The sequence below is a fragment of the Carassius gibelio genome, chromosome A4 (assembly GCF_023724105.1).
Source record: "Carassius gibelio isolate Cgi1373 ecotype wild population from Czech Republic chromosome A4, carGib1.2-hapl.c, whole genome shotgun sequence".
Taxonomy (NCBI): Eukaryota; Metazoa; Chordata; class Actinopteri; order Cypriniformes; family Cyprinidae; genus Carassius; species Carassius gibelio.
The window spans coordinates 17,509,092-17,536,632 of record NC_068374.1 but is presented as its reverse complement, the minus strand read 5'-3'; the positions used below and the strand labels follow the sequence as shown (position 1 = coordinate 17,536,632).

The following is a 27,541-nucleotide window of genomic DNA, read 5'->3' as shown; positions in this document are numbered from 1 at the left end:
CACACACACACGTTCGGGCAATAATTCCTCCAGGGGCGCGCGGTGGCCACAGTAAAAGAAAAGCACATCATTCTTCCATTGAGCTGCAATCATCAGGACTTTTTTTTTTACTTCATAAATTTGTGTGCTAAAATGTATACCTATATTAAATATTTTGTTTAAAAAGCTTTTACTAATCTAAATATATACGTAAATCTGCTTCGCCATCCTCTGAAAAAATGTTTTACCACAAGCCAACAGGTGATCAAAGACGACTGCGATTGGTTTATCCTGATCGGTGCAGAAGCAGAATGACCAGAAACCACGTGATCACCGTGGTCTGGACAGAGATTTGCAGCTGAATAATAGAAAGTACGTTACACACGTAATGGATCATTTAAATTAAAATGTGAAGAGAGATTTTTAGATTACTATTTAAAAATAACATCTCCGACCAATCGGGGATAACATCCGGGCCATTAAGCCCCTCCCATTTCGACACCTTACTTCCATTCTATCAGCTGATTATTTTTGTGTTTTCAGAAGTGACAGTAGTTGCTAGAATGTCATATGATTTTTAAAAGCAGCAGATACCATCTAATTCGCCAGTGGCATATTGCATGTGGAAAATATAAGTGAGGTAAAATAATTAAGATGCGAATGGACGGCTTGTTGTTGTTCATCGACTGTCAAACATCAACTCTTAGTAAACTAACATCCGTTCAGTGTGTGTTTTATTGCTTATTTTTTTATTAACCACATGGAAGCGTTTTATGCATGGGAACATAATAACTAATTAAAATTACAATAATATTAGTAGAATAACTTAGTTTAGTTTTATATATATACCCGCGTGGACTAATCACATAAAACGCATCAGGTCTATTTTGGGCGATGTATTTAGGCAGGGCTGCTTGTTGCTGCAAGGTGAATGTCAGACATCAGATTACCATGGCAACAGCAGAGAGCTGCATGTTTGCCACGAGATGACACAGCAGTGAGACTGACCTGAGTTGTGTAAGAACAGAACAGATAGCATACATCTTCTTGGGAGTGCATGGGTCAAAAATGGAGGATTTGTGATGCGCCTGATGTTTATGATCACAAGGTTTTGAAGATGGCGGTGAGGCGTGCTTGAGGAGATTCCTATAGGGAAACTGAAACAGGATTGTTATTGTTAACATTAAAACTTGAAAATGTTGAAACAAACATTCACTTAAATGAAATATAATAAAATGTAAAACATAAAAGAAAAATCTCAACTTATTTTTCAGCTAGTCGCAAAGGCAGCATTTATCATTTTCACTGAGTTTGTACTAAAATAACTAAAAATAAAATCTCTCTCTCTCTCTCTCTCTCTATCTATCTATCTTTCCGTCTATCCATCCATCCACCTATCCATCCCTCCGTCTGTCTATCTATCTATCTATCTATCTATCTATCTATCTATCTATCTATCTATCTATCTATCTATCTATCCGTCTTTCCATCCGTCTATCCATCTATCTATCTATCTATCCATCCATCCATCCATCTGTCTATCCATCCATCCATCTATCCGACTGTCTGTCCGTCCATCCATCCATCCATCCATCCATCCATCCATACATCCATCTATCTATCTATCTATCTATCTATCTATCTATCTATCTATCTATCTATCTATCTATCTATCTATCTATCTAATTTGTCTGATCCACGCTGTATATAAAAGCCCAACACATTTTATAGAGCAGGAGAACTCTATTGGTCTGTCCTGGATCAAATCTGATCTCTAAAGGTTTTCGCACCAAAGATCCAAGTGATGCTGACAATCAAAGGGCCACATTTCTAGCGAGACCACTCTAATATCTACAAAGCTTTTACATCTTTGGTGCCTTGGGATTTTTTAATCCTCTAAGTGCAGGTACTATTACTACCACCACTACAACAACAACAACCAATAGCCTAATAATAAATTGTTTAAAACGTGTATCATTTATTGAGGGAATTTAATTCGGTCACTGTATAATATTTTTAATGTCTCCATGCTACCTATAAGTGTGCTCATATTGGCAAATTTTCTTTGTGCAAATTTCATTTTTCAGCTTGTTTTTTTTTTTTCTCCACCTACTCTCTTCTGAGAACTATTATGATTCACGAACAAATCGTTTCTCTGATACGGTTCTTAAGATTCATTCGAACATGATTCAAACATGATCGCAGAGTTTGAATCATTGGACGAAATAAACTTTGATTGTTAGGTGCGTGTTTGTTTGAATGCGAAACAAACTAGTATTTACAGTAACACAGCCTACAGACCTAAATATAGAAAACAGCTTAGGTGAACAGTCGGATTAATTCAGAAAAAGCCGCCTTGTTCCGCGAGCTCTGTATGTGTAAAGATGCATTATTTATGTTCTAGCAGGGACCGGACATGACAGGTGTGGATCGGCGTCTGAATTGGTTCTTTGAAACGAATCAACCAAGCGAATCGATTCTCCAAATGGATCCATCCTCTCAGCGCTAGAGTCACATCGGGGTGTGTGATCCTCAGCAGATGCAGAATAATTGTGTTAAACAGTCATCGTTTCAGTGTCTTAACCTTAGAGACACTGTAGCCTCAACTGGTCTTCATAAAGCCACAATGTATTTGTAATACAAGAAGAAGAATCATGTTCGTAAACACGGCATTAGCCGTTATTTCTTCATTGATTGGATTGCACGTCACAGGTGAGGCTAAAAACAATATCGATAACGTGCGTTTGTTTTAATTCCTGCTGTACTATTTTTCTTATTTGCTATTGTAATGAGTGATCTTGGCGTTTATTTGCAAATACATGGTGAGTTTAATAAAGCGGACAATGGGATCATTTGAAGAGGTAAATAAAACCAGTTTAATATAACTAAAACACACAACAAAGTGAAATATACAGACCTTTATTCGACAGGGAAATGTTTGTTTGGTCAACATTTCTTGTCAGTTAGCTCTAAAATGAATAATAATGCACCCATGTGTCTTTTCTGAAGCTTAAACCAGGTAGACTACGGTAGAAATTGAACATTAGATCAATTATGAGGTTGTCTTGTGGCTGTGTATGCTCGTTACTGTAGATCATATTGCATGTGGTTCCCCTCCATAGTTATGGTTTTGCTTCTTATAACAGGCTTAAATGCATCTTCACTTATCAAGCGCTTAATCAACATAACCATATTTGGTCATTTTTTGATGTAGTTATTTATGTAGACTAATTTGAGTGCACTAAAAACTTTCAAACAAAAACTGCTAGCAAATTTCACAATTACAAAGAAACAGCAAGGAACACAATGAATTAAATGTGAAGTGGAAATGTACGCAACATACTCTAATAATGAATGTTATATTTACAAATAGGAAAAACAATGTTTTTTTTTTTAAATCTTTTATCAAAATGTTCATCGATTCACTTTACATCTGTCTACTTACATCTTCTGCTTCTTGACCTGGTGTATGATATTCATCATTTTTATTTCTTCCATTGAATGCCAAAGGAGAAATATAATGTAAATTATATTATAATTATAAAATTATAATGTGTTATATTCTCAGTGTTCTGAAGTCATATGATAGCTTTGTGTGAGGAACAGGCCAAAATTTAATTTATTTACCTCTAATCTTCGTCGCTGGTGCTTTTTTGTCATTTTTGAGATTGACATACCCATTCTCTGTGGCCAGGATGTGCATTTAAAAAAGATGGTCAATCTAGATGAGTAAATTATGACAGACTTGACATTTTGGAGTTAACTGTCCAATAAGCCGCATTTATTGTCATCTTTGGGTTTATCAACACTTTTAAAAAAGGTTTTAAAACAGGGTTTTTACCACAATGTCATAGAAGGACAATTTTGGGTTCCCCTTTCAGTGAACAGTTCTTAAAAAAAAGAAATTCATATATATAAAGTTTCATGTATTAGAAAGTTTCCATGGATATTAATGGCTCTTCATGGAACCATAGAATAGATGCCAAAAAAAAAAGAACCTTTATTTCAAGGGTGAAAGTCATTTATTTCTGTTCGGTTCTCAGGTTTCTCATTTATTTGGCTCCAAGTGTTCCAAGTTTTATGTTTGTATTGGAGATCCATAACCATTTCCTTTATGCATGATCACACAGTGTTTTACATTGTTACACTCAGGTGGTTTGGAGTTCTTCAGAATGGTTAACATAGAGCCTAAGTCAGGTTTCATTAAAATTTTGACAAAGGTATATAGATAAGCTTATATAAAGTTATTCAGCTTTTAACTTTTACTTTTTTCATGTATATATTCACTGTACAATGCACTTGTTCAGTATGCAAAAATTATATTATAGAAAATGGACAATTGACGTCCTGCAATGTATTTGGTCAGTAGGCTATTTCAGTCATTATATAGTAACAACTATGATGTGAAACTCTGTTTGTATATATTTCAGGTGGCATCTCTGTGGACGATGAGGTTTATCAGATTCTGCATCGGCGCATGGTTAATGGAGTGACTGGCCCCGTGTACCAGCACATGGGTGTTCTCAGTCAGGAGAAAGCTTCAGAATTTAATGGGGAATTGCTTCAGGCGCAGTCTCGTGGATGGGTGGCTAAGCTGATGCCCGCAGTGTTTTTAGAAACCCATTTCCAGAGAAGTCCACAGAGGCAATCAGATGTCAGCTTCCTGCAAAACATTGACCATATGGAGAACAAGCCTGTATCTGCCCACGATACGGTCACAATGGTGAGCGCCTACACAACTTGTGATATTTTTGTTGCTTTGAGATGGCAGTGAAAAAATGTAGAAGCCTGGGGAGTAGAATTAATTGATGAAAAAAGAAGGGTTGGATGAAAAGACTGACATCTTTGCCAGTACAAATGTTTCAAGACGTATACACACATATGCATACATAAGCTATATCTATTTAATATTTATATTTTAGATATTTAATAAAACACTACTAAGTAGCCTTCTGTGAATGAAGGCCAGCAACACTAATTCATTTTTTATTTTTATTTCAAGGGATAAAATTAATATTAAGATTAAAATTGGAGAAATTAACTACTCACAACTGCTACTTTATCGCACATCCATTGCTCGAACAACACTGGTTCAACATTATTGAATGTTATTATGCAGGTGGAGTAATAATTTAGAGGGAAAATTCGCCCAAAAATGAATATTTAATGTTTATCTGCTTACCCCCAGGTCATCCAAGATGTACAGTAGGTAACTTTCCTTCAGTAGTAAAAAAAACATCTTAAGGCTAAAAGTAGCTCATAACTAAATAATTTAAAAAACAATGGGCGTGTCAGTACTAAATTAAGGACATTTTTGTTCTACGAGTATTTGACAAAGAAACTTAACTCCTAAATCAGTGAAATGTTAGGAGTAGTGAAGAGGACTCCTAAGTCACTAAGAACAAACCACAACAATCCTCATCTTCTCTTCTAAAATGGCTGTTGTCAGCAGTCTACTTCGGAATATAAACATTTTAGAAACATTTGACGATAATGAGCTTTTTAAAAGCTATATGCTTTGGTAAGGAAGTGCCCCCTTAAAAGTGTTTCAAAATGACCTAGTGATGTACAACAAGCTGAAGGTAGAACAACACTTTTCCAACTCTGATCCCCGACGCATATGGCAGGGCATCCAGGTCATCAGTGACTACAAGTCAAGCAACTCTACTCCAACGGTCACAGACGTCTCCTTCCTTAACAAGCTAAATGACTTTTATGCCCGCTTCTACAGCGACAGCAAGGAGACGGCCACCAAGATCACATTCTCAGCAGACCACCAACCCCTCAAACTCACCTCCACAGATGTCCACACTGCATTGAGCCGGATCAACGCACCCAAGGCTGCTGGCCCAGACAGCATTCCTGGACATGTGCTAAGGGCATGTGCAGAGCAGCTGCAGGGGTCTTCACAGACCTTTTCAACCTGTCCCTCACCCAAGCAACTGTGCCAACATGTTTTAAGTCCACATCCATTGTGCCAGTGCCGAAACACTCCTCCCCGACGTGCCTGATGACTACCGCCCCGTAGCATCCACACCCATCATTATGAAGCGTTTTGAGCGACTGGTCCTAGCACACATCAAAAACCTCCCACCCACACTGGACCCACACCAATTTGCCTACCGCAGAAATAGGAGCACAGAGGATGCAGTATGCACAGTGCTGCACTCTGTTCTCACACACTTGGATAATAACAACACATATGTATGAATGTTGTTTGTTGACTTCAGCTCAGCATTTAACACTATTATTCCCTCCAAACTGACCACAAAACTTGGAGACATGGACATTAACACCTCCCTCTGCAACTGGATTATGGACTTTCTGACCAACAGGCCTCAGCATGTTCTGTCAGGCCACACCTGCTCCACCACCATCATATTCAACACCGGCGTACCACAGGGCTATGTGCTGAGCCCATTCCTCTTCTCCCTCCACACCCATGACTGCAAGCCTGTGCATGGATCCAACTCCATTATTAAGTTTGCAGTTTGCAGATGATACAACGGTGATTGGCCTCATCAGAGACAACGATGAGACTGCCTACAGGGAAGAGGTACAGCACCTGGCCGCATGGTGTGCTTACAAAAACCTGCTCCTTAACACCAGTATGATGATTGTTGAACGTGTCTTCAGCTTCAAGTTTCTGGAAACCACCATCATGGTGGACCTGTCCTGGACACCTCCAGCCTGGTCAAGAACGCTCACCAGCGCCTCTTCTTTTCAGGACACTGAAGAAGAACCAGCTGTCTTCAGGCATCCTGGGTGAACTTTTACCGGTGTCTGATAGAGAGCATCCTGACCAGTTGTATCACAGTCTGGTATGGGAACTGCTCAGTTGCTGACCGCAAGGCACTGCACAGGATGGTGAAAACTGCGCATCACAGGGACACCACTTCCTGATTTTTATGACATTCAGAGAAAACGCTGTCTACGTCGAGCTCAGAGCATTCTTATGACTCCTCTCACCCTGACCTCACCTCTTTAACCTCCTGCCCTCCGGGAGGCACTTCAGAAGCCTCCAGACAAGGACCAGCAGATTCAGGAACAGCTTTTTCCCTAAAGCTGTCTCCATACTGAATGCCGCCCTCTGACACCCCCCCCCCCCCACCCCTCCACCCACACACCAAACACACAGACTCGTCTCCCCTCCTCAAGGTTTTTTTTGGTTTACAAACAAACAAAAATTGTTCACTTGTTATTACTTGCAGTACTGTCTGTTCATCCAGAATACTGAATGATCCATTTGCGCACTGGGATATTTAAAATTTTCTATGCATGTTTTTTTTCTGTCCATTGCACTAGTGTAAATGATGTTCATAGTATCTGCTTATAGTGTACATACACTTGTTACATAATCCATATGTATAGTATGTTCATAGTACACCTATCTGTATATCATGCTGAGAGTATTTAAAATCTGTAAATTATGTCCATAATACTGCCTTATTTTTGTATTTATTGTATATTTGTAACATTGTAGACACTTTTTATCCTGTACTTACTGCTTATTCCACTTCTGGTTCGATGCTAACTGCATTTCGTTGCCTTGTACCTTACATGTGCAATGTCAATAAAGTTTAATCTAATCTAATCTAATCTAATCTAATCTAAGGACTCTACAACCTTACATTCAGTACCTAATTTTGAACAGAGGAGGGCGCCTAACTATAACCTTTAAATTAAGACTAAACATCAAATGTTCTTGTAGAACAGCCTAACAATACTTTTGGGAAATGAATCTCTGGGTTTTTTGTTTGATTATAGCTGTCTAGGCATGAAAGGAGTCCATGCTTGAGTCTCTGTGATTTGCCGGTCTCTATAGCTCTGGTCGCTATTTCAATGCAAGTCTTTAGGATTTTTCATCTGTTTTATTGTTCACCATTGTTCATCACTTAAGTAACAATGAAACTGAAGAAGCGACAGATGTTTTCTTCTGTGTTTGGATGTGTCCAAGTGTGACAGATTTTTGAAAATGAAATAATGTAGTTGCATTGTTTGTGGATTGGATTTTGAGATGTGGGTGTCCTGCATTCGTCACCAGAGATAAATGATGTTTTGAATGATTCAAGGTGTTTTATATGCTAATTTAGAGATATTAATAACAGTAATAGCTATACTTGCCTTAGGTTTGACATTGAGTGTGGCTCTGAACATTTGGCATCTGTCTGTACATACCAGATTGAATGATGTGGATGTATGTTTGTCAGTATCACAGTGTGGAGAATGTGTTTTATGGTGGAGGAAGATGAACTCTCTTGCCCTCAAAGCTAATTACACTAATGCACCTGATGTGAAACCTTTGTAAGCTTCTCCACTCCCACAAGGTGTCCAAAAAAATCAATCATGGCTCGCATATATCACCACTTCAGCGCACAGCACTGCCTGTGAGACTCACACATTTATATAATTATTTGCTTTAATGCCGGTGAAGCTTAATAGGGATGTGCTCAGTACACAAAAGGTCATTGCAATTTGCCCATCAAAATGAATGCAGGTTTAAGAGCAACTTCAATGTGGGTGGTACTTAAAGTCAACACGAAATCAACATCAACCCTGTTCATGTCATATACAGTGGGTATAGTAAATAATAATCAAGTGTTGTTTGCTTTGCAGCCTGAAATGAAGATGGTTTTTGTTTTATTCAGCTGTATTTACTCAGTGCAACTTATAACATCTAAGTCAGAGATATAACATCAACATGTCCGAAAAAAAAACTATTAAAAAACAGAATCACTGAGTTGGAAAATTGACTTGTAAACTCATTCAGGTGTAGCTAATCACCTTTTCATAGGCCCACAAAGCCATTTGACTTTTGCATTTCAGTCTTTAACTATAGCAAACAATCATCTATGGGTGGCAAGGTGCGGTCAAAAGATCTCTGGGATAAAGGTAGGAGATGGATACAAAAACATTTAAAAGGCTTTATTAATGTCTAGAAGCACAGTGAAGTCTACAGGTGCATCTCAATAAATTAGAATGTCATGGAAAATATTATTTATTTCAATAATTCAACTCAAATTGTGAAACTTGTGTATTAAACTCAGTGCACACAGACTGAAGTAGTTTAAGTCTTTGGTTCTTTTAATTGTGATGATTTTGGCTCACATTTTACAAAAACCCACCAATTCACTATCTCAACAAATTAGGTTTTATTAACAAAGTTCGGGAGAAGCACGTGCAGATAATTAACACAGATGGAGAGCACTCAGCAATCAATGTTAAGAGGTTTATATACAGCAGTCTCACCGCAATTCATTTGACAGTCTCACAGCAGTTAGTAGCTTTTTGGTCTCAGCTCTGCTACCATGTCTAAATTAAGCTCTTCATCCGATGAGGACAGAAACATCAACAAGGATGCACTTTCGCATTCTGCCGGTCCCACGACCATCCCTCCAAGGCCAGTCTTCACCGCCCCAGGCAAGGCTTCCACCTTCTTCTCCTACCGCTTGGCCGTCACGATGAGCCCTGTAATTATTTTAACAATGGTAAATGTAACAGAGCGCGCTGCCAGTTTATGCACATCTGTAGTTTCTGTGGCGGCGCTCATGCCCGCATCGTATGTCCAGTTTATAAATCTTTGAAATAAAAATTCTAAAAATTATTTGGCGACTCCTTTAAATATTTTGCGCATGCACTTCGAGCTAGCTCATCACCCGGACGCTGAATTTACTCATTATCTGCTGTCAGGCCTAAAAAACGGCTTTAAACCCGGCTTAGAGTGCCCACTCTCCCAAAACATCACATGTAATAATCTTCAATCTGCCCTCATAGAACCTGAAGTCGTCAACAAACTGATCAAAAAAGAAGTTGAGTCAGGCTTCATGATCGGTCCGTTTGACAATCCTCCATTTGATCTGTTTCGTATTAGCCCCATTGGAGTGGCTACAAGAAAATTCTTGGGTAAAAAAGGGCTAAAAATCGATCTGTCAGCCCTGCACAATCCCCCGTTCCCAAGCGTAAACCGCTTGATCCCTCTCAATTAATTTTTGCTTAAATACCACGACATAGATCAGGCTATCGACATAATCAAAATCGTAGGTCGGGGTGCTTGGCTTGCAAAAATTGACATTACATCTGCTTTCAAAGTAATGCCCATCCATCCAGATTCATGGCATCTATTTGGAGTTTGCTGGCTCAGGAAATATTATTTTGCAGTGCGTTTAACTTTCGGATGCAAAAGCAGCCCTAAAATTTTCGACATGCTATCAGAAGCCGTCTGCTGGATTTAGGCAAACAACTATGCCATTCCCCACCTCATTCACGTGCTAGACGATTTTTTAATAATCTCGCCTCCCAATGGCAATCCCAGCCGCGCACATCCTCACAGTCCAAAACGTTTTATCTGAGCTAGGAATTCCTATCGCAGAGGAAAAAACCATGGGCCCTGCTACATCCATTGAGTTCCTAGGAATTAATTTGGTTTCAGACAAATTCCAAGCATCCCTGCCCAAAGAGAAAATTGACAGAATAATTCTCGTCTCTTCTGCTTTCCTTGAAAAATCTAATTGTTCAAGACGCGAACTCAGGTCAGAAAACCAAATCGCTGACTCCCTGTCTCGTTTTCTGTTTCAGAACCCACTCGTTAAAACCCCTGCTTGACGCATCGCTCGACACTATCCTCCAAGCAGTTTCTCCCAGAACCCTCCAATCCTACGTGACAGCTTGGGGATGTTTTAAAACATTCCATGTCTCTTATAACATGCCTTTGCCTGATTTTTCTCTTCTTTCAGTCACCTCTTTTATTTCCTACCTTAATAGCATTAAGGGCCTTCAAGTCGGGTCCATCAAAGATTACTTGCGCAGCATCCAGTTTTTCCATAAATTGATGTACGGCGCTCCTTCACCTAAGATAAACAACATTGGGCCTCAATCTCAAGAAAACCTCAAGAAAATTCTCCAGTCAAGCTCTCATATTCCTATTTCCTGTTTCCTCTTTCAGTGCAGCGAGCATTTGGTCTCACAGCGGACACAGCAAGAACTTTCCAGGTAGAGCACTTACGTTTTCTCTTTCGTCCAGCGAGTGTTGGGTCTCACAGTGGACACAGTGTGAGGAAAATCTCCCAGTCAAGCTCTCATTTTCCTCTTTCCTGTTTTCTCATTTTTGTCCAACGAGCATTCGGTCTCACAGCGGACGCAGCGAGAACTTCCCGGTAGAGCACTTACTTTTTCTCTTCCGTTCAGCGAGCATTGGTTCTCACAGTGGACACAGTGTGAAAAAAATCTCCCGGTCAAGCTCTCATTTTCCTCTTTCCTGTTTTTCTCTTTCTGTCCAGCGAGCATTGGTCTCACAGTGGAGAAAGGCACAAAAACTCGCCTGATCGGTCACTCCAAATTACAATTGCTCCCCGTTGCAGGCCAGCAGGGCCTGTCAGTCCAGGTACAGTGATCCGCCATCACGGGCCCACTTGCCAAACATTCAGACCCTTTCTCGAGATTCCAGCCCGCCAAACGCGGCACTCATTTGGGGGGGTCTTTAGTTCGGCGGCTGTCCTCTGCTCTTTAGCTTTTTGGGGGGAGTACTCTGGGTTCAGTCTCGCAGCATCCCCCACCACCCCTTCTCCACACTTCTAGTCCTAAACCACTTACATAGGGGGGAGTACTCTGGGTTCGGGCCGAACTCCGAAGCTCGGTGCCCTCCCTCCGGACAGCACGCCAAATAAGCATTAAACTTTACCCCCTCAATTGTATTAAAGTGTGAACTCGTGAAATTAGAATATGGCGACATGCCAATCAGCTAATCAACTCAAAACCCCTACAAAGGTTTCCTGAGCCTTCAAAATGGTCTCTCAGTTTGGAGGGTTAGCCACTACCATTCATTGCCAGCTGGCTGGCTGTTCACAGAGTGCTCTATCCAAGCATGTTAACAGAGAGTTGAGTGGAAGGAAAAAGTTTTTAAGAAAAAGATGCACAACCAACTGAGAGAACCGCAGCCTTATGAGGATTGTCAAGCAAAATCGATTCAAGAATTCACAAGGAACTTCACAAGGAATGGACTGAGACTGGTGGCAAGGCGTACAGATGTGTCAAGGAATTTAGCTACAGCTGTCCTATTCCTCTTGTTAAGCCACTCCTGAACAACAGACAAAGTCAGAGGTGTCTTACCTGGGCTAAGGAGAAAAAGAACTGGACTGTTGCCAAGTGGTCCAAAGTCCTATTTTCAGATGAGAACAAGTTTTGTATTTCATTTGGAAACCAAGGTCCTAGAGTCTGGAGGAAGGGTGGAGAAGCTCATAGCCCAAGTTGCTTGTAGTCCAGTGTTGAGTTTCCACAGTCTGTGATGATTTGGGTTCCAATGTCATCTGCTGGTGTTGGTCCACTCTGTTTTTTGAAAACCAAAGTCCATATTTGTACATGTTATGAATAAATGGTATCTGTTCAAGAGTCATTACCTCACTGTGACCGACACACAGACACAGTGTAGTGTTTCATAATCTAGTAGGCGTTATTGACGTGTAAATGTGGTCATCTGTTAATGTTTGAAAGTTTCATCTGTCATCAGGAAGCCTCAGAAGTTCAGAATGAATGTCGACACCCCTTTGTGTTAATAAAACCTCTTTTTGACTAAGGAGGTGGTGCAGCATTTCATTGTTTTTTCAATGTTCAATGATCCTTCATCTCAAAAGATCAAAGAAAATGTGATTTGAAGCCTTTAAAGTCATGCACATGTTTAATCTTTCATTGCACCACACAGGGTTGTCCCTGTTCTCTTGCTTCTCTCAGTTCCCCTTGTAGGTTGGGAGACTCAGTCATTGAAAGATTTTATGTCTCAAAAAGTTTCTTGTGATCTTTGATGTCAGTGTTTCTCTATCAGTGAGTCCTGATGTTGTAGCTTGTGCTCACACCACCAGAGGGCACCATCCCCAGTCACTCCTGACCCATACATATAGCCCTTGGTGGAAATACAGTCACTTATTGTGAAGTCTTGTTCGTCAAGCTGTAGTCAGATTTTGATGGATTTTTTAAAAATAGCCTAATATTTATATTTAAACCAGTTAAGTTGACTTATGTAATTGTTTAATTGTATAAGCTATTCTTCATTCACGATTCTTCATGGTTTTAGGAGGAAAATGATGACATCGAGTTGTATGTGTCATCTGTTGGAGCATCAGAACCTGTGGCTCATGAGGAAATGATCCGATTGCTCAACATCAACACCCTTCAGCACAGCTCTGGGCCGCTCGCCACCACTGAGGCATCCACTGAGGTTTGTGTCTCAAGAACTCTAGGATGAAGTTACAGTCTGCTGTTAAACTGCAGAATGTTCAGTTGTTGCTTGGCATAGCAGTAGTTGACTAAAAATGGTAGCAGAGTAACAGTCCTGCCTCCTACATATTGACCTTTTCTGGCAAACCTATCCGATTTGCATCAGTGGGCCGTAGTGAAAGCCACTGTCAGCTTGCACCATATTTGTGCTTCCTCTGGCCGCCTTAAGCAGTGTTTCCTGAGACTAATGATTACGAAATAGATTTACATCTTATTTATTTAATTTTATTTCTTAAATGCAAAAATATAAGGGATGATAATAATAATATTACAATAAAGGAATAGTTCACCTAAAAAATCGAAATCTGTCATCATTTTTATTCTAATAGAATTTTCTATTCACCTGCACTTCAATGTATGCAAAGCAGGATTATTATAGATATTTAAAATAAGAAAAGTGACTAAAAAAATTAACTGAAATAATATATTTGAGTTATTTTCCAAGGCATAATTTCTCATTTTTGTTTACTTTAACTTGAAGTACTAAAGATATTAAAACTAATTGAACTGAAACTCATAAATACAAGTAATAAAAACTATATAGACATTTTAAAACAAATAATAATAATAAACAAAAAAACAACAACAAATTATAACTGAGACTTTAAGTGAAAGCAGAAATTAGAAAAATTTAATCTAATATATTTTAAAAAATAGTATATAATTTATAATAAAATAACACTGATACAAAGTTTACTTACTTTAGCTGTATTTTTATATATATATATATATAAAAGGTATAATGCATTTTACCACCTGATAATGAATCATATAGCACATCCTCTTTGGTGCTGACGCTGTTTTGTAATGAATCATTGTCTTTATATAATGGAAATTACTCATTATATAAATTATTCATTGTATAATTATTGTAGTTTTGCCACAATTATTTTTTTTAGCTTTTTTTTTTTTGCAGCATGACAAGTTCATGTTTAAGTACAATTATGTCATGCAGTCTCTTGTTTAATCTGATACAATTAATAGTTAAATAACATATTATTAAATAGTGCGACATCAAGAAAGATAATGTTTCAAATATGATTAAACTGAATAAAGCACATCACCTTAGACGACCCTGCTGCCCAAGTACAGGTGCATTTGTGCTGCAGGACGTGTCAGCTAGTGTGTGTGTGTGTGTGTGTGTGTGTGTGTGTGCATGCGTGGGCAGATTTAGAGGTGGAGTCAGCTTCTGTCAATGTCTTCCTTAAGATCGCACTTGTTGATCCTTGTATCACTTTTACTCAAGCACAGTATAAATGTATGTATATATGCACTGCAGATCAGATGAGGTCTGACATGGTTGGGTCTACAGACTGTTGATGTTCTTTTCTGTCTGGCTTTGAGCAGAAGACTGTTTTCAAAGACCACCATGAGAAGAACAGCATCTGGGGTAAAGACGGCTTCTATGTGCTGCTTACCAGCCTCACAATATTCATCATCGCCGTCACCTGTTTAATGGTACGTATCCCTCAAAGTCTACTACCATATGCTTGATATTCATGGTATATGATGCTACATGGGAAGATACGACCCTATAAAAGCGTGTACGTGTGTGGTGTTGAGGTTGCGTTAATGAAATACTCTTTATTATCTCATTTGGTTATAATATCAATTGTTTCAGAAGTTTATCCTAAAATTCCATCATAGGAATACAAACAGATTCAAACGAGTAGATAATTGTCATATAGTGAGATATTAACATGTGAAATGATAAATATGTTGAGTTCGTATTGAGTTCTCTGACTTTTGATGTGAGATTACTGGAGTATTTCTCAGGAACAACATCTGAGAAGTAGGAAACTTTGGTAAAATCAAGACACATTTAGTTATGTAGGCTTTATACAATACAAGTAGCTTCACGTTAATAAAATAAAACAATCGATGATGCATACGTCTTCAACTATGAGACAAATTCTGCTGAAAATTTGCTCTAAAAGGACAATGGTGCCATTATTTCACTAAAGTCACTTCAGAGTAAGTTCAAATTCGGTCCGATAACTTTCTCTCCATTAACTCTCCATTTCATCTCAGTGCTGTCTTAGAGAAACAAATAAGATATTAAAGCGATCTCATGTTTGATTTAGCTGTTATACCAATCTGAATATTGAATATATATTTGCATGTACCAGTTGAAATAGTTCCTGCATGTCTCAGCAGAAACCCTTGTAAAGTAAACACCTACGCTAATTAAGATTCAAACTCAGATTATTTAAGTGCGTACACACTGAAGACTCTTGGGTTGTATTATACAGTGAGTAATTGTGAGAAAGACCCGAGTAGATGCAGAGACACAGGATACGATACAGAAACAGTCATTGCAAAACGGATGTATTGTGGCAGAGGAAGTTGCATGGTTTCCTCTGGTGGTTCAGCACTTTAAAGGGATCAGCGCTGCCATCTTGATCACACCTGACTCTGCCGTCTGATTGGCCGATGCTTGCTCTTAACGTTTAAGTCTGTCTTAAGTCCGGTAATGACATCATAGAGCGCCCTCAGAGCACACTCATACTCTGGTGCTGACGGACTGAAGAGCTTAAGGAATAATTGCCATGTTAAGCTGTGAGCCGTTCACAATGACAGGGACTGTTGAAGCATCATGAGCATTGTGATTCTGTAAATACAAGGACAGGGCGGGTTTGTAAACGTTCCAATGCCACGGACCACCAAATATAATGATCCTCTTGCAAGGGACACTGCTTAGAAAGGCCATTTTTTTATTTTAGATCAGGGACGATGCACATTAATAATACAGAAATATGTAAAATACCGACCAGATACAATACTGATTTTGGCGGGATTTTTTAAAATCACGTTTATTGTGTTTCGGAACCAAACTCTTCATATATACACATAAACGGACAGAATGCACGTTTTTATGTTGCACAAGGCATGTGGTATTGCGTTTCTGATTGTTAAGCAACACTTTGTAGTAATGCTCACTAATAAGTTATTAATAAACGTTATTGCATGGCTCGCTAGTATACTTGATTGGTAAAAATGCTATATTCCTAAACAAATCATTCAAATGTGTGACATTTTGAACTATTTCAACGTACATTTACAAGGAATCTGCATTAAATAGCAGTATTTATTAAGTGATATCAAGTTATTATTATAATATTATTCAGTGCTACTTTATGATGTAAGTAGGTGTCAATCATGAATCGAGAGACTTGTGAAACTGATTTTAACCCTTATAGAGCTGCCACATGCATTCGCAAGTGTCATTACACAATCCAAAACCACATTGAGGGCCAATAATGAACATAAATTGTTGTTTTACAAAGTTGAAGTTCATTCATTTGAAATCAGGCCCAAGGATGCACTGAAACTTTAAAACATGGCTCATTGCGATGAGATAGAGACCTCTTGTGGGAAACTTGGGAATTCTGTGATGCAGTTGTGAGGGCATTTATGTTCAGACCAGAAAAGCATGTTCGTGTTATTACTGATCCAGTTGCGTTGTTAAAATAGACAAGATTCAGACTGGTTTTACATGGACTGCTTTCATACCTATCATAAAGAAGCTGACTTTGAATTATGTCGATTAAATTATGACCCTCAAAGCAATGTTGTATTAGTTTTAATAATACACTGCATGTTCTTATGCGAAGCAGAGTGTAGTTAAGATTATAATAGCTCATTTAATTTTTAACAAGATTTGAAACTGACTGAAAGTGTTCAGTTTAAGAGACAGTAAACTAGTTCATTAAACAAGTGGGTTAATACATCTAAGCTTAGTCATTTTAAGTAAAAAAAACTCCCAGTTAATTGTCATTGTTTTCTGCAACTTTTGTATATAGTAAAAGTCGAGTATCTATATTATTGTTGTATTATCATTTTAGTCATTGTCTTGTTTTCCCTTAATAAAGCGAACGTGTCTTCTACATGGAATTAATGATTTACATGGGTATAAAATGGACGGATAAGCAGTTGAATTTGGTTAACAGCAGTGACGTGAGTAATAGCAATAAGACATTTGAGGTTAGTGAAGAAATATTTAGAGACAAGAAGTGACGAGGAAGTATCGTGCAAAGAGATGTCCTGTGAGATCTTAAAAGTCATCTGTGCATTACAGGAAACTTTAAGAAGTAGTACATACATACACACACACACATATATATACATATGTGTGTGTATTACTTTTATGCTGAAATTAATAAAAACTGACAATCATTATTCATGAGAGTTATAAAAATGATTTGATAATTTTCTATATGTAATCAAATTTATTTGATTTATTCATTTTAGAGAGAATAAGTTTCTGTGAGATTTAACCTAAGCCTAGCTGTGAGTAATAGATTGTTATAAAGCAAGATTTCAAGTTCAAGTTCAAGTTCAATTTATTTGTATAGCGCATTTACAACAGCCTCCTGGCTGACCAAAGTGCTTTACATAAGAGCAAGAATATTACACATACATAAAAAAAATAGACCAGACAAAAATTTAAAACCACCCATTTCAAAATGTAGCATAACACAGTAGTCAGTACACTAAGGAAAATAAAAAAGTTTTTAGCAAGGATTTAAAAATAGACAAGGAAGGGGCCAGTCTGATCTATAAAGGCAGGGTATTCCAGAGTCGTGGCCCAGCCACTGCAAATGCACGCTCCCCTCTACGCTTTAGCCTAACGCGAGGGACCACCAACAGAGCCTGGTCATAGGAACGTAGGTTTCTTGATGGAGTATAAGGTTGAAGAAGTTCAGATAAATAGACAGGAGCTTTGTTATGAAGGGATTTATAAATGAAAAGGAGAATTTTAAAGTCTATTCTCTGAGAAATTGGTAACCAGTGAAGGGATCTGAGAATTGGGGTTATGTGTTCATGTTTACGACAGTTTAAAAGAAGTCTGGCTGCAGCATTTTGGACAAGCTGAAGTCGTGCAATTTGAGATTTAGATATACCGCACTATAAAGAATTGCAGTAATCTAGACGCGATGTAACAAATGCATGAACAGCCATTTCTAGAGTTTTTGAAGTGAGAAAGTTTTTAATTTTAGACAGTAAACGAAGCTGATAGAAACTGGATCCAATAACAGAAGAGATATGTCTATCAAATTTTAAGTGTTGGTCAATAGTAATACCTAGGTTCTTCACCCGTGAGGATCTAAAAACGGATAAACTTTCTAGCCCAGGGCTTATACACTGAGAGTTATCATTAGGACCGAAAACAATTACCTCGGTCTTGTCCTCGTTTAAGAAGAGGAAATTTTGGGCTAGCCATAATTTCACCTCCTCTAAACATTGGAGAAGAGAAGTGATCGCAGTGGAGTTGTTTTTCTTAACTGGAAGATAGATTTGAGTGTCATCTGCATAGAAATGAAAAGACACACCATGTTTTCTTAGGAAAGAACCCAGAGGCAGCATGTACAGAAAGAATAGAGAGGGAGCTAAAATAGAGCCTTGAGGAATGCCACAGGTCAGAGGAGCAGGGGAAGAGAAATAATTTCCCAGTTTCACTAAAAACCTTCTGTCAGATAGGTATGACTGAAACCATTTCAGAGCATTTGCTTTTAGACCTACCCAAGACTCTAATCTAGATCATAGTATGGAGGTGTCTATGGTATCAAAAGCAGCTGATAAATCTAAAAGAATAAGAACCACAGAGTCCCCGGAATCAGTGGAGAGGTAAATATCATTTAACACTCTCAAAAGGGCGGACTCAGTGCTGTGAGCAGACTTAAAACCAGATTGAAAAACCTCATAAATAGAATTACTAGTCAAAAAGTGTTGAAGTTGATTCAGCACAATTTTCTCTAAAACTTTTGAAATAAAAGGCGAAACAGAAATTGGACGAAAATTTTTTAGAACAGTGTGGTCCAGTGAAGGCTTCTTGAGAATAATTGAAAACAAAACCTTAGGTTTAGAGTGATTTAGTTTCAATTATGTTATGGAAAAGTATGCAGCTTTTGCAGACTTAGCTGCAGACTGCTATGAAGTAAGAGAGTCTCTGAACATTTGAAGAGAGATATGCAGCCTGTCTTTTTTTCCATTTACGTTCTGCCTTTCTACAGTTTTGTCTTAGGAGACGGGTATCAGAGTTTTGCCACAGTATAGATTTTGTTTTCTGCTTGTGAGGCTTAAGGGGGGCAGTTGCATTTGCTGCCTTAAGCCAGGCAGAGTTCAAGAGGCTAAGATGTTGATCAGCATCCAAGTCAGATAACGGTTGATCTAAGTGCAACTGTGAGCAACAATCAGCAAAACACAAGTTGAAATTTGTGCTAAACTGCGGAGAGTAGAAGCGAGAAAGATTTACAGTAGTATTTGAAAAGTAAGAGAGCTCTGGAAGATACAGTGTGAATAATATAGGCTTATGGTCAGAGATCATAAAATCAGAGAGCACAACATCAGTCACATCAAGCCCATATGAGAGTACAAGATCCAACGTATGACCCTGAATATGAGTAGCGTCATTTCCTTTCTTTAGGTGCTTTACCGACTAAAGGAGAAGGAATTCTTGGATCATCAGCTTAAAGACCCATCCCCACCCAGTCTGGACGTGCAGCTGGCACCCATCCCTGCTCATGGTGCTCAGCCCCCTCTGACCCTCAAGAACAGTATGGTCCAGGCCAACCAGACGTCCAAACCCAGTGCCACCCACTCTACCAGCAGCACAAGCACCCCGTCCTGTAACATCAGCATCCATCCGACTCATTCCAGCGTGACGACGACAGAGCCGCAGTGCCCACCCGGCCAATCTGTGGCTGAACTCAAACCCACTGTGACCTCCACACATTCACCCTTCAGAATGAAGTCTGTTGCAGGCCTGCAGGAGCGGTAAGACTTCATCTGTGCATGAAAGACTTTTGATAGAAGTTGTTCAGAAACAGTGCTGACTGATGCATAGAGAACAGCTCCCTTGGGAGTGGACTTTGTGGTTTGTAACTTTGCAGATCTGTTTCATGCTCAAACAGCAACATTACACACTAAAGGAAGTTGAATGTGTAAAAAGCATAATAGGTCATTATGTCATTATTTCTTCAAATTCGCATGGTGTTATTTTAATGTAAACTCCTTTTATAAAGGAGACTTTTAGAAGAATCTGCTTTTGTCAAGGCTATATTTCAAGAGGTTTGATTCTGTTTTTACTAAACATCATCGATTCGTGTGTGTCATAAATGCACACAAATTTGCAGAATCCAATATGAGTCTTTAGCGATCTTAGCTTATCAAGCAACTAGATTTTAATGACATAATCATGTCAAATACACTCTATGACGGGTTTCCCACCTCTGGTCCTCGAGATCCATTTTCTTGCAGAGTTTAGCTCCAAACATGAAGAAACTCACCTACCTGTAACCCTTAATAATCCTGAAGACCTTGTTTGATGAGGGTTAGATCTAAAAATGGATCTCGAGGGCCAGAGATGTGAAACCTGTCTCTATGACTTCATTTTCCATCATAAAATGCTTCTGTTCAGCAAGTCATCTTCAGAACATCCCCACAAAAATGTATGAAATTCAAATTGATTAGTCTAACCGTTCTCAAATAATGCAAGATTGAATGTGTGCTTGACCGTAGTGAAACCAAACCTGGTACCTGTCATGATAAGCATAGCCTGAGGTTATTTGCAACGTTTTATACTCTTCACATATTTTTGTTGTATCTCTCTGTCTCATCCAGACGTGGATCTAATGTCTCACTGGTGCTGGATATGAGCGCTTTGGGTTCAGTGGAGCCTTTGAGTAGTGGGGTCGTGACCCCACGTGAGCGTGTAACTCAGGAATACCTGCAGTCAGCCGGTCGGGTCCTTTCACGGCAACAGCTTCGTGATATCACACTGAACACACAGATTCTGCATGCAGAGTTTGCCGTAAGTAACACACCAGTGCACCACTAATACGTAGCATTAATGTGGTTCAGTTTGGCTTTACTTAATCATGGGAATCACAAACAGTTGGGGTTCAGTTAAGGGGTATTTTAATGATGTAGGAGATCTTTCAGTGCTTATGTATTGACAATTTACCAATTTCCATCGTAGTTAGTATGTAACCTTTATTCGCAGGAAATTCCAATGAACTTTGTGGATCAGAAGGAACTGGATATCCCAAATCATGGATCAAAAAATAGATACAAGACCATTTTGCCAAGTTAGTATCAGAATATTTCCACTGAATAGCATTTGACTGTGTCATTTCACTATGAGCTGAGTGTTTATCTTCTTTATTAACAAGTGTCACAGAAAGACAGCATTGTCGAGTATAATTAGCAACAAGTTTTACAATAGGCACTAATAGGCACTGCTTTCAAATCATATACCCATTTCTGTGCATGCTTTTTGAAGAGTGTCGAAGGTTCATAATCACAGACGTGTCTGTTGAACATGTGTACGCAATGGCCAATCAGAGGTGTTTAAGTTGGCCAGTATCAAGTTTTGTGTGCTTACGAAACCTTTTGTTACAACCAAAAAGTATAAAAGCAGTGTAACTAAGAGATTTATTTTTCGACCGCTGTTTTGATTATGAGAGTTTTTAATATGGTACAATATTGGTGCAGAGAACCATGAAAGTTTTATTGGTTTATGTGCTGCTACATTTAAATGCAACCAAATTAATTAGTAATTGGATTGATTGCTCAATTGGACTAAAAAGCATTCATGTAAACTTATTGGTTAATCCAACCAAACTTGATCAGAGTGAAGTTTCGTCCCAATTGAAAGGGGAGGTTTGTATGTTTGTTTGTGTATTTTTATTTAAATCTTACGAACTGGTCAGTAAAAGAGACTGATTATTTGTTACTTATTTTCCAACAATTTTTATCAGCCTGCATTTAAGATTTAGATTTCCATTTAGATACTCAGTAGAATCTGAAGCTCCCCAACCTCTACTACTCTTTAGATAATGCTAAAGCTACACACTGTTAACCCTTGCTGTAATTTCTAGGGTAAAATAAGCCAGCAAGTTTTTTGCTGTAATATCGTGAGAACAGTATTTTACTGTAAAAAAACAAAAAACCTTAAGTTCTTACAATGCAGCTGAAATGCAGTTTGGTTTTTCACACATTATCTGTTTTCTACTCAATATCGCCAAAAAAGCAGTCCATTTGACAGAAGTAGAGACTGTCTGTGCAGCTAAGTTTAGTCCTGTTTTCCTGATCTGTGACACAATCTTGTATTGGAAACTACTATTTTTGTGTACCGTTGACCAAAAAATCTCAAAAATTCTTAGCATCTCAGTTTGAATATTGTAGTATAGGCTTTAAACACAGGTAAACTAATTTGAAGGTTAAGTTTAAGTTTCATACATTGTCTAATGGTGTAACAAAAAACAAATTTTGAACAGTTTTTACTTCCAATATGGGATAATACACACTGAGCCATCATATTGCACCATCAGTCCATTTTGTGGTGCCATTTATCAGCCACAACAGAGAGTGCATAAAAGCTTACGTAAGTGTGCTACAGAAATGTTCACAAAATTCACATTTAATTTCAGATCCACATTCCAGGGTTATTCTGAAGACTAAGAACTCCAACGACCTGCTCAGCAGTTACATTAATGCCAACTACATTCGAGTAAGTTCAATTTGCAGTGACGCGTAATTTCTTCAGTAGCCCATGACAAAGAGCCACTGAATGTCCTTCATGGGCTAACTTAAATCTACTGGCATCAGAGATTGTAACGGGAAACATTATAACAGCAGAGTTCATTTTGATCTCAGAATTATCCATGAGAGTCTTGCTGATCTAAATTGGCTGTGCTGGTGCTTTATACTTGCAGTTATGCTCTGTGACATGTCATGAAATCTGTTTAAGTTCAGCACTTCTTCTTTCAGGGCTATCTTAGAGATGAGAAAGCCTTCATTGCCACTCAAGGTCCGATGATCAACACCGTGAATGACTTTTGGCAAATGGTCTGGCAAGAGGACTGCCCTGTCATCGTCATGATTACTAAACTAAAAGAGAAAAATGAAGTAATGTTCAATAAAAATGTCTATAATTGTCTTATTATAACAAAATAGACTGTGCATGTGCAACGATTTGTTTGACTTTTTCAGAAATGTGTTCTGTACTGGCCTGAGAAGAGGGGGATCTATGGAAAGGTGGAGGTCTTTGTTAATAATGTGAAGGAATGTGAGCACTATATAATCCGCACCCTTATACTAAAGGTATTTATATTATAAGATAAACACTCTATGAAAAAATGATTAAAAACAGCAATGCTATAATCTGAGTATGTGGCAAGTTTTGCTCAAGGATTCATTTACCTAAAGGAAGTTGCTATTCATTGATAATCCTTGTCTTGTGAATTCTATCTTTTAGCATACATGTATATTTATTTATTTTGGCAGACACTTTTATCCAAAGTCAATAATACAAGTGGAAGTGGTTAATCCAAGAGAGGTATACTTGTCAGATACTCTAATGGAGCATATGTTTTTGTACCCTCAGCAAGGAGGACAGAGTCGTAAAGTACAGCACTACTGGTATACCTCATGGCCGGACCATAAGACCCCAGAGAGCGCAGGACCCCTGCTGCAGTTAGTGAATGATGTTGAGGAGGACAGGAGGGGCTTTACATCCGGTGGGCCAGTTATTGTACATTGCAGGTACAGGAGCTTACCAGCAAAACATTACAAAGTGTCTGCCGGTTAACACATTTCTACTGTTGCACAGTATACACAGTATCGCCTGTTTAATATAGTAAAAAAAAATGTTAACACATTAGTTAAGGGACCAATTCTTACTTTTAACTAATTGCTTATTAGCGTGCATATTACTAGTATATTGGCTGTTTATTAGTACTTATAAATTAATAATATATTATATAATTTCTTATTCTGCATGACCATCTTTCAGATTCTACCCAATACCTAAACCTAACAACTACCTTACTAACTATTAATAAGCAGCAAATTAGGAGTTTATTGAGGCACAAGTTGTAATTAGTTAATGGTACAAATTGGTCCCCATACTAAAGTGTGACCAAAGAAACAATACATCATTCAGTTACAATACATACATAAAAGCAGTTATAAACCATTTAACTTGAACTTTTGTAGCGCTGGAATTGGTCGGACAGGGTGTTTCATTGCTACAGCAATCGGCTGTCGTCAGTTGGAGCTGGAGGGAGTTGTGGATGTGCTGCGAATTGTGTGCCAACTTAGGACAGACAGGTACAACTGGTTCCCTGTTTTGATATTAAGAAAATACAAATGTTGAAACTAACTACTGTATTTATTGGACTATAAGTCGCACCTAAATATAAGTCGCATCAGTCCAAAAATACGTCATGATGAGAAAAAAACATATAAATCGAACTGGACTATAAATCGCATTTATCTAGAACCAAGAACCAAGAGAAAACATTACCATCTACAGCCTCGAGAGGGCGCTCTATGTCTTCAGTGTAGACTACAGGAACACTGAGCAGCATATAGCGCCCTCTCTCGGCTGGAGACGGTAATGTTTTTCATTGGTTAATTTCTCTCGGTTCATGTCAAATTAATTTGGATAAATAAGTCGCACCTGACTATAAGTCGCAGGACCAGCCAAACTATGAAAAAAAGTGTGACTTATAGTCCGGAAAACACGGTACTTAAGATACTGGGATAGTTCAACCAGAAATTAAAATTAATTTCTATGCGAACAAATGAGCACACAGGCAACCAAGCCACAGAGATTGAGATGTACAATTTTATTAAAAAGCATGTATTTTAAACACCATGGACAAGGCTCAAGTGCAAGCACTGTACAGGGCTCATAAAAATGTGGAATGTTATAACCAAAATCCAACAGGAATAACCCAACATTTTCAGCATATTCCATATTCCATGTTCATGTCCTTTTGGAAAAAAGCTGTTACAGATTTTGGACCTGAATAAGTAAATTATGTGCATGCAAACTCGATCATGATGTGTGATTTCCAGAAAGATTAAAATCTATAGATTCACTGTTTTGGAAGAAAATCCCATAAATCACCTTTTTCTTTCGGTAGCAACAAAAAAGCAAAAAAAAAGCAAAATGATTTTCATAAAATTGTGACTTTTATTGTGATTGTTGCAAGGCTCGACTGTAATCATGTGGTGTCTTTTTCCACAGGGGTGGTATGATCCAGACTGAGGAACAATATGAATTTGTGCATCATGCCTTGAACCACTATGAAAGCCGCCTTCCTGTGGAACCTGCACAGTGAACAGCTGGAGGAGCGTCATTTTTCATGCCAAGAGATCTGCTATTGCCATGAGGTCTCTGATTCAGGAGAGAAGGCGACAGATACTGTTTGTGATGATGGATCTTTTTGCTATGTGCGTGTCAAGGCAAGGGTTGCACACATCACACCATGCCGGGCAAATCTATTTTTTGTCTTAACTTTTCAAGGCCACTAGTGTTAAAGTGTATCAAAATACCATTGTACAAGGTCTAGTTCCACTAAACAGTACACACTGCAAAAAGAATGTTCAAAGATGGGTTGCTTCATTTTATCTGAATGTAGGTTTGAAAACATCAATTGGGCATTTTAAAATACTGAACTGTCTACATTATGAAGTATAAATGAGGTAAAGTTAAAGTTCTTTATGTGATAGTATGCTAATCAAATGTTTATTTAGAACACATATTCTTTTTTCACTTTTGTACTTTTACACTTTTGGTTAATGGGTTGTAAGCATATTTTTTTTTTCTGCTGATGCAGAACACAATTTAAAAGTATTCACACTGTGTTTCCTGTGGTGTTGCTGCTCAAGCTCCAGCACTGCAGAAGAAATGTTTTGTTTGAGCTGCAGATTGCAGTATGAATTGAATGTTGAGAGAGAGAAGGACTGGATGTCTCCGAATTTCTATTGCGTTGTCCTTGCTGAATGCGCATAACGTCAAACCAACAGCAAACCCTGAACAAATGACTATTATGAGTGGATTCCTTTAACTAACACATGGAATTCATGATCATTTGAATTGTTCTAGAGACTCACTAAATCTGTCACTGATTCTCAAGGGGATCCTGAATTATCAAGTGAATAAAAAAATAAAATAAATAAATACATTGAATAAATATTCAGTCAAGATTCAAGACCGCTACAAATCCCAAATTAAAAAAAAAAACAATATCAAACACATTTGGGAGGTATTATGTAATTAATGAGATTTTACTTAAGTGTAGAGGTAAAATAATTATTAAATATGAATAATAATACATACAGTTTTAGTGTGAATCATGTTTATGTATCCTGGGACCACAAGGGTTTAGCCGCTAATAATACTGCAATTGTTTATGGCTTTAGGAATTAATATGTTGTATGAAATCGAATATTTCTAATACATTTATTTTCTATTGTATTTATTATTCTAAAAATGATTGTTACTATTTCCTGATACTTTTATAAACTATGGTTATTGTCAGTGTGCACTGTTACGCTATATATATTTTCCACTATGTGGGCTTAATGTTAGGCAGTCTGTGACTTTCCTATTTATGCTTAATGATGATTCATGTGAATTCTGTGAATAATAAACAAACCATCATAACCACAAAAATAATATTTTAAACTGCACATATGGATGCCTCAGACAGTGAGGGTAGTATAAGCAACCCAAACTGATATTGTGAGCTGTTTTTATATCATACTTTGGTTGTGGTAGAATTGAGTCTTGCGTATTGGTACAGTCTGTATATTATAAATGCATAACTTGGTCCAGATAAAACTTTAGAAGTTATGCAGACAGTTCTTTCCATTTACATTGTGTTTTCAGTCCTATAAAAATGTTAAACCATCACCTAAAGCCATATCTCATGTTTACATTTTTTGCACTGCAAGTTCATCCAATGTGCTTATTCTGTTATTCAGCTCTGTCATGTGAAAACACGATTTTGTAGTATAATTAAGTAAAACTTTGCCTAGTCAGAAAGCAAAGTACAGGAATGACGACTAGTGACTTTATGGTCATTTCTGCCAATAAATGGACCCTCAGTTGTCATGTCTGGTTGAATTATTTCTGTTCTAAGACACTTATTTAAATGTTCTTTTCAGATATCACACATTAAGAGTTGTGTGCAATCTGCTGTGACATCACAATCATGTCGCACTGTGGTATATGTGGCCGGCCGAAGTGTACATGGGTTGTTGACACAGCATTTTCACTGTCACACAAGATAAAAATTTATATACGTTTTTTAATATAACTAAAATTGTCATTATTTAAAATACAGTAAATGTTTAAAATAAAAGCTGCCGTGTTTCTCAAATCTCAAAATTGTCCTATTGACCAAACTGACTGTCTCACTGATTCAATAAATTACAACCTTTAAAAAAGAAAAGCATAAAAATGTTAATTAATACCTCAGGCATAATTTTTGTAGTG

At 38.0% G+C, this 27,541-nt stretch overlaps 1 protein-coding gene across 2 annotated transcripts; it reads left to right on the top strand.

Moving 5' to 3' along the window:
• Nucleotides 1–41: 41 nt before the first annotated feature.
• LOC127972153 (tyrosine-protein phosphatase non-receptor type 5) lies at nt 42–27,157 on the top strand. 2 transcript variants are annotated; one of them, XM_052575475.1, is made up of 14 exons: nt 42–351; nt 2,384–2,691; nt 4,410–4,702; nt 13,043–13,186; nt 14,593–14,703; nt 19,673–20,022; nt 20,869–21,058; nt 21,251–21,335; nt 22,680–22,759; nt 23,020–23,157; nt 23,242–23,352; nt 23,636–23,793; nt 24,247–24,360; nt 25,286–27,157. In XM_052575475.1, exons 2-14 carry the CDS (start codon nt 2,634–2,636, stop codon nt 25,377–25,379), a joined length of 1,926 nt encoding a protein of 641 aa, XP_052431435.1. In that variant the 5' UTR covers nt 42–351; nt 2,384–2,633; the 3' UTR covers nt 25,380–27,157. The 2 variants fall into 2 exon arrangements, with proteins under 2 accessions (XP_052431435.1, XP_052431443.1); XM_052575483.1 differs by lacking the exon at nt 2,384–2,691 and having other exon boundaries at nt 43–351.
• The last annotated feature ends 384 nt before the right edge of the window (nt 27,158–27,541 follow it).

What these genes read in the sequence shown, in the direction of transcription:
- LOC127972153 (XM_052575475.1), top strand. Translation starts at nt 2,634, where the DNA reads ATGTTCGTAAACACGGCATTAGCCGTTATTTCTTCATTGATTGGATTG. An exon ending in GATTGGATTGCACGTCACAG is followed by an intron (nt 2,692 to 4,409) that starts GTGAGGCTAAAA and finishes TATATATTTCAG; the next exon opens with GTGGCATCTCTGTGGACGAT. An exon ending in ATACAAGACCATTTTGCCAA is followed by an intron (nt 21,336 to 22,679) that starts GTTAGTATCAGA and finishes ATTTAATTTCAG; the next exon opens with ATCCACATTCCAGGGTTATT.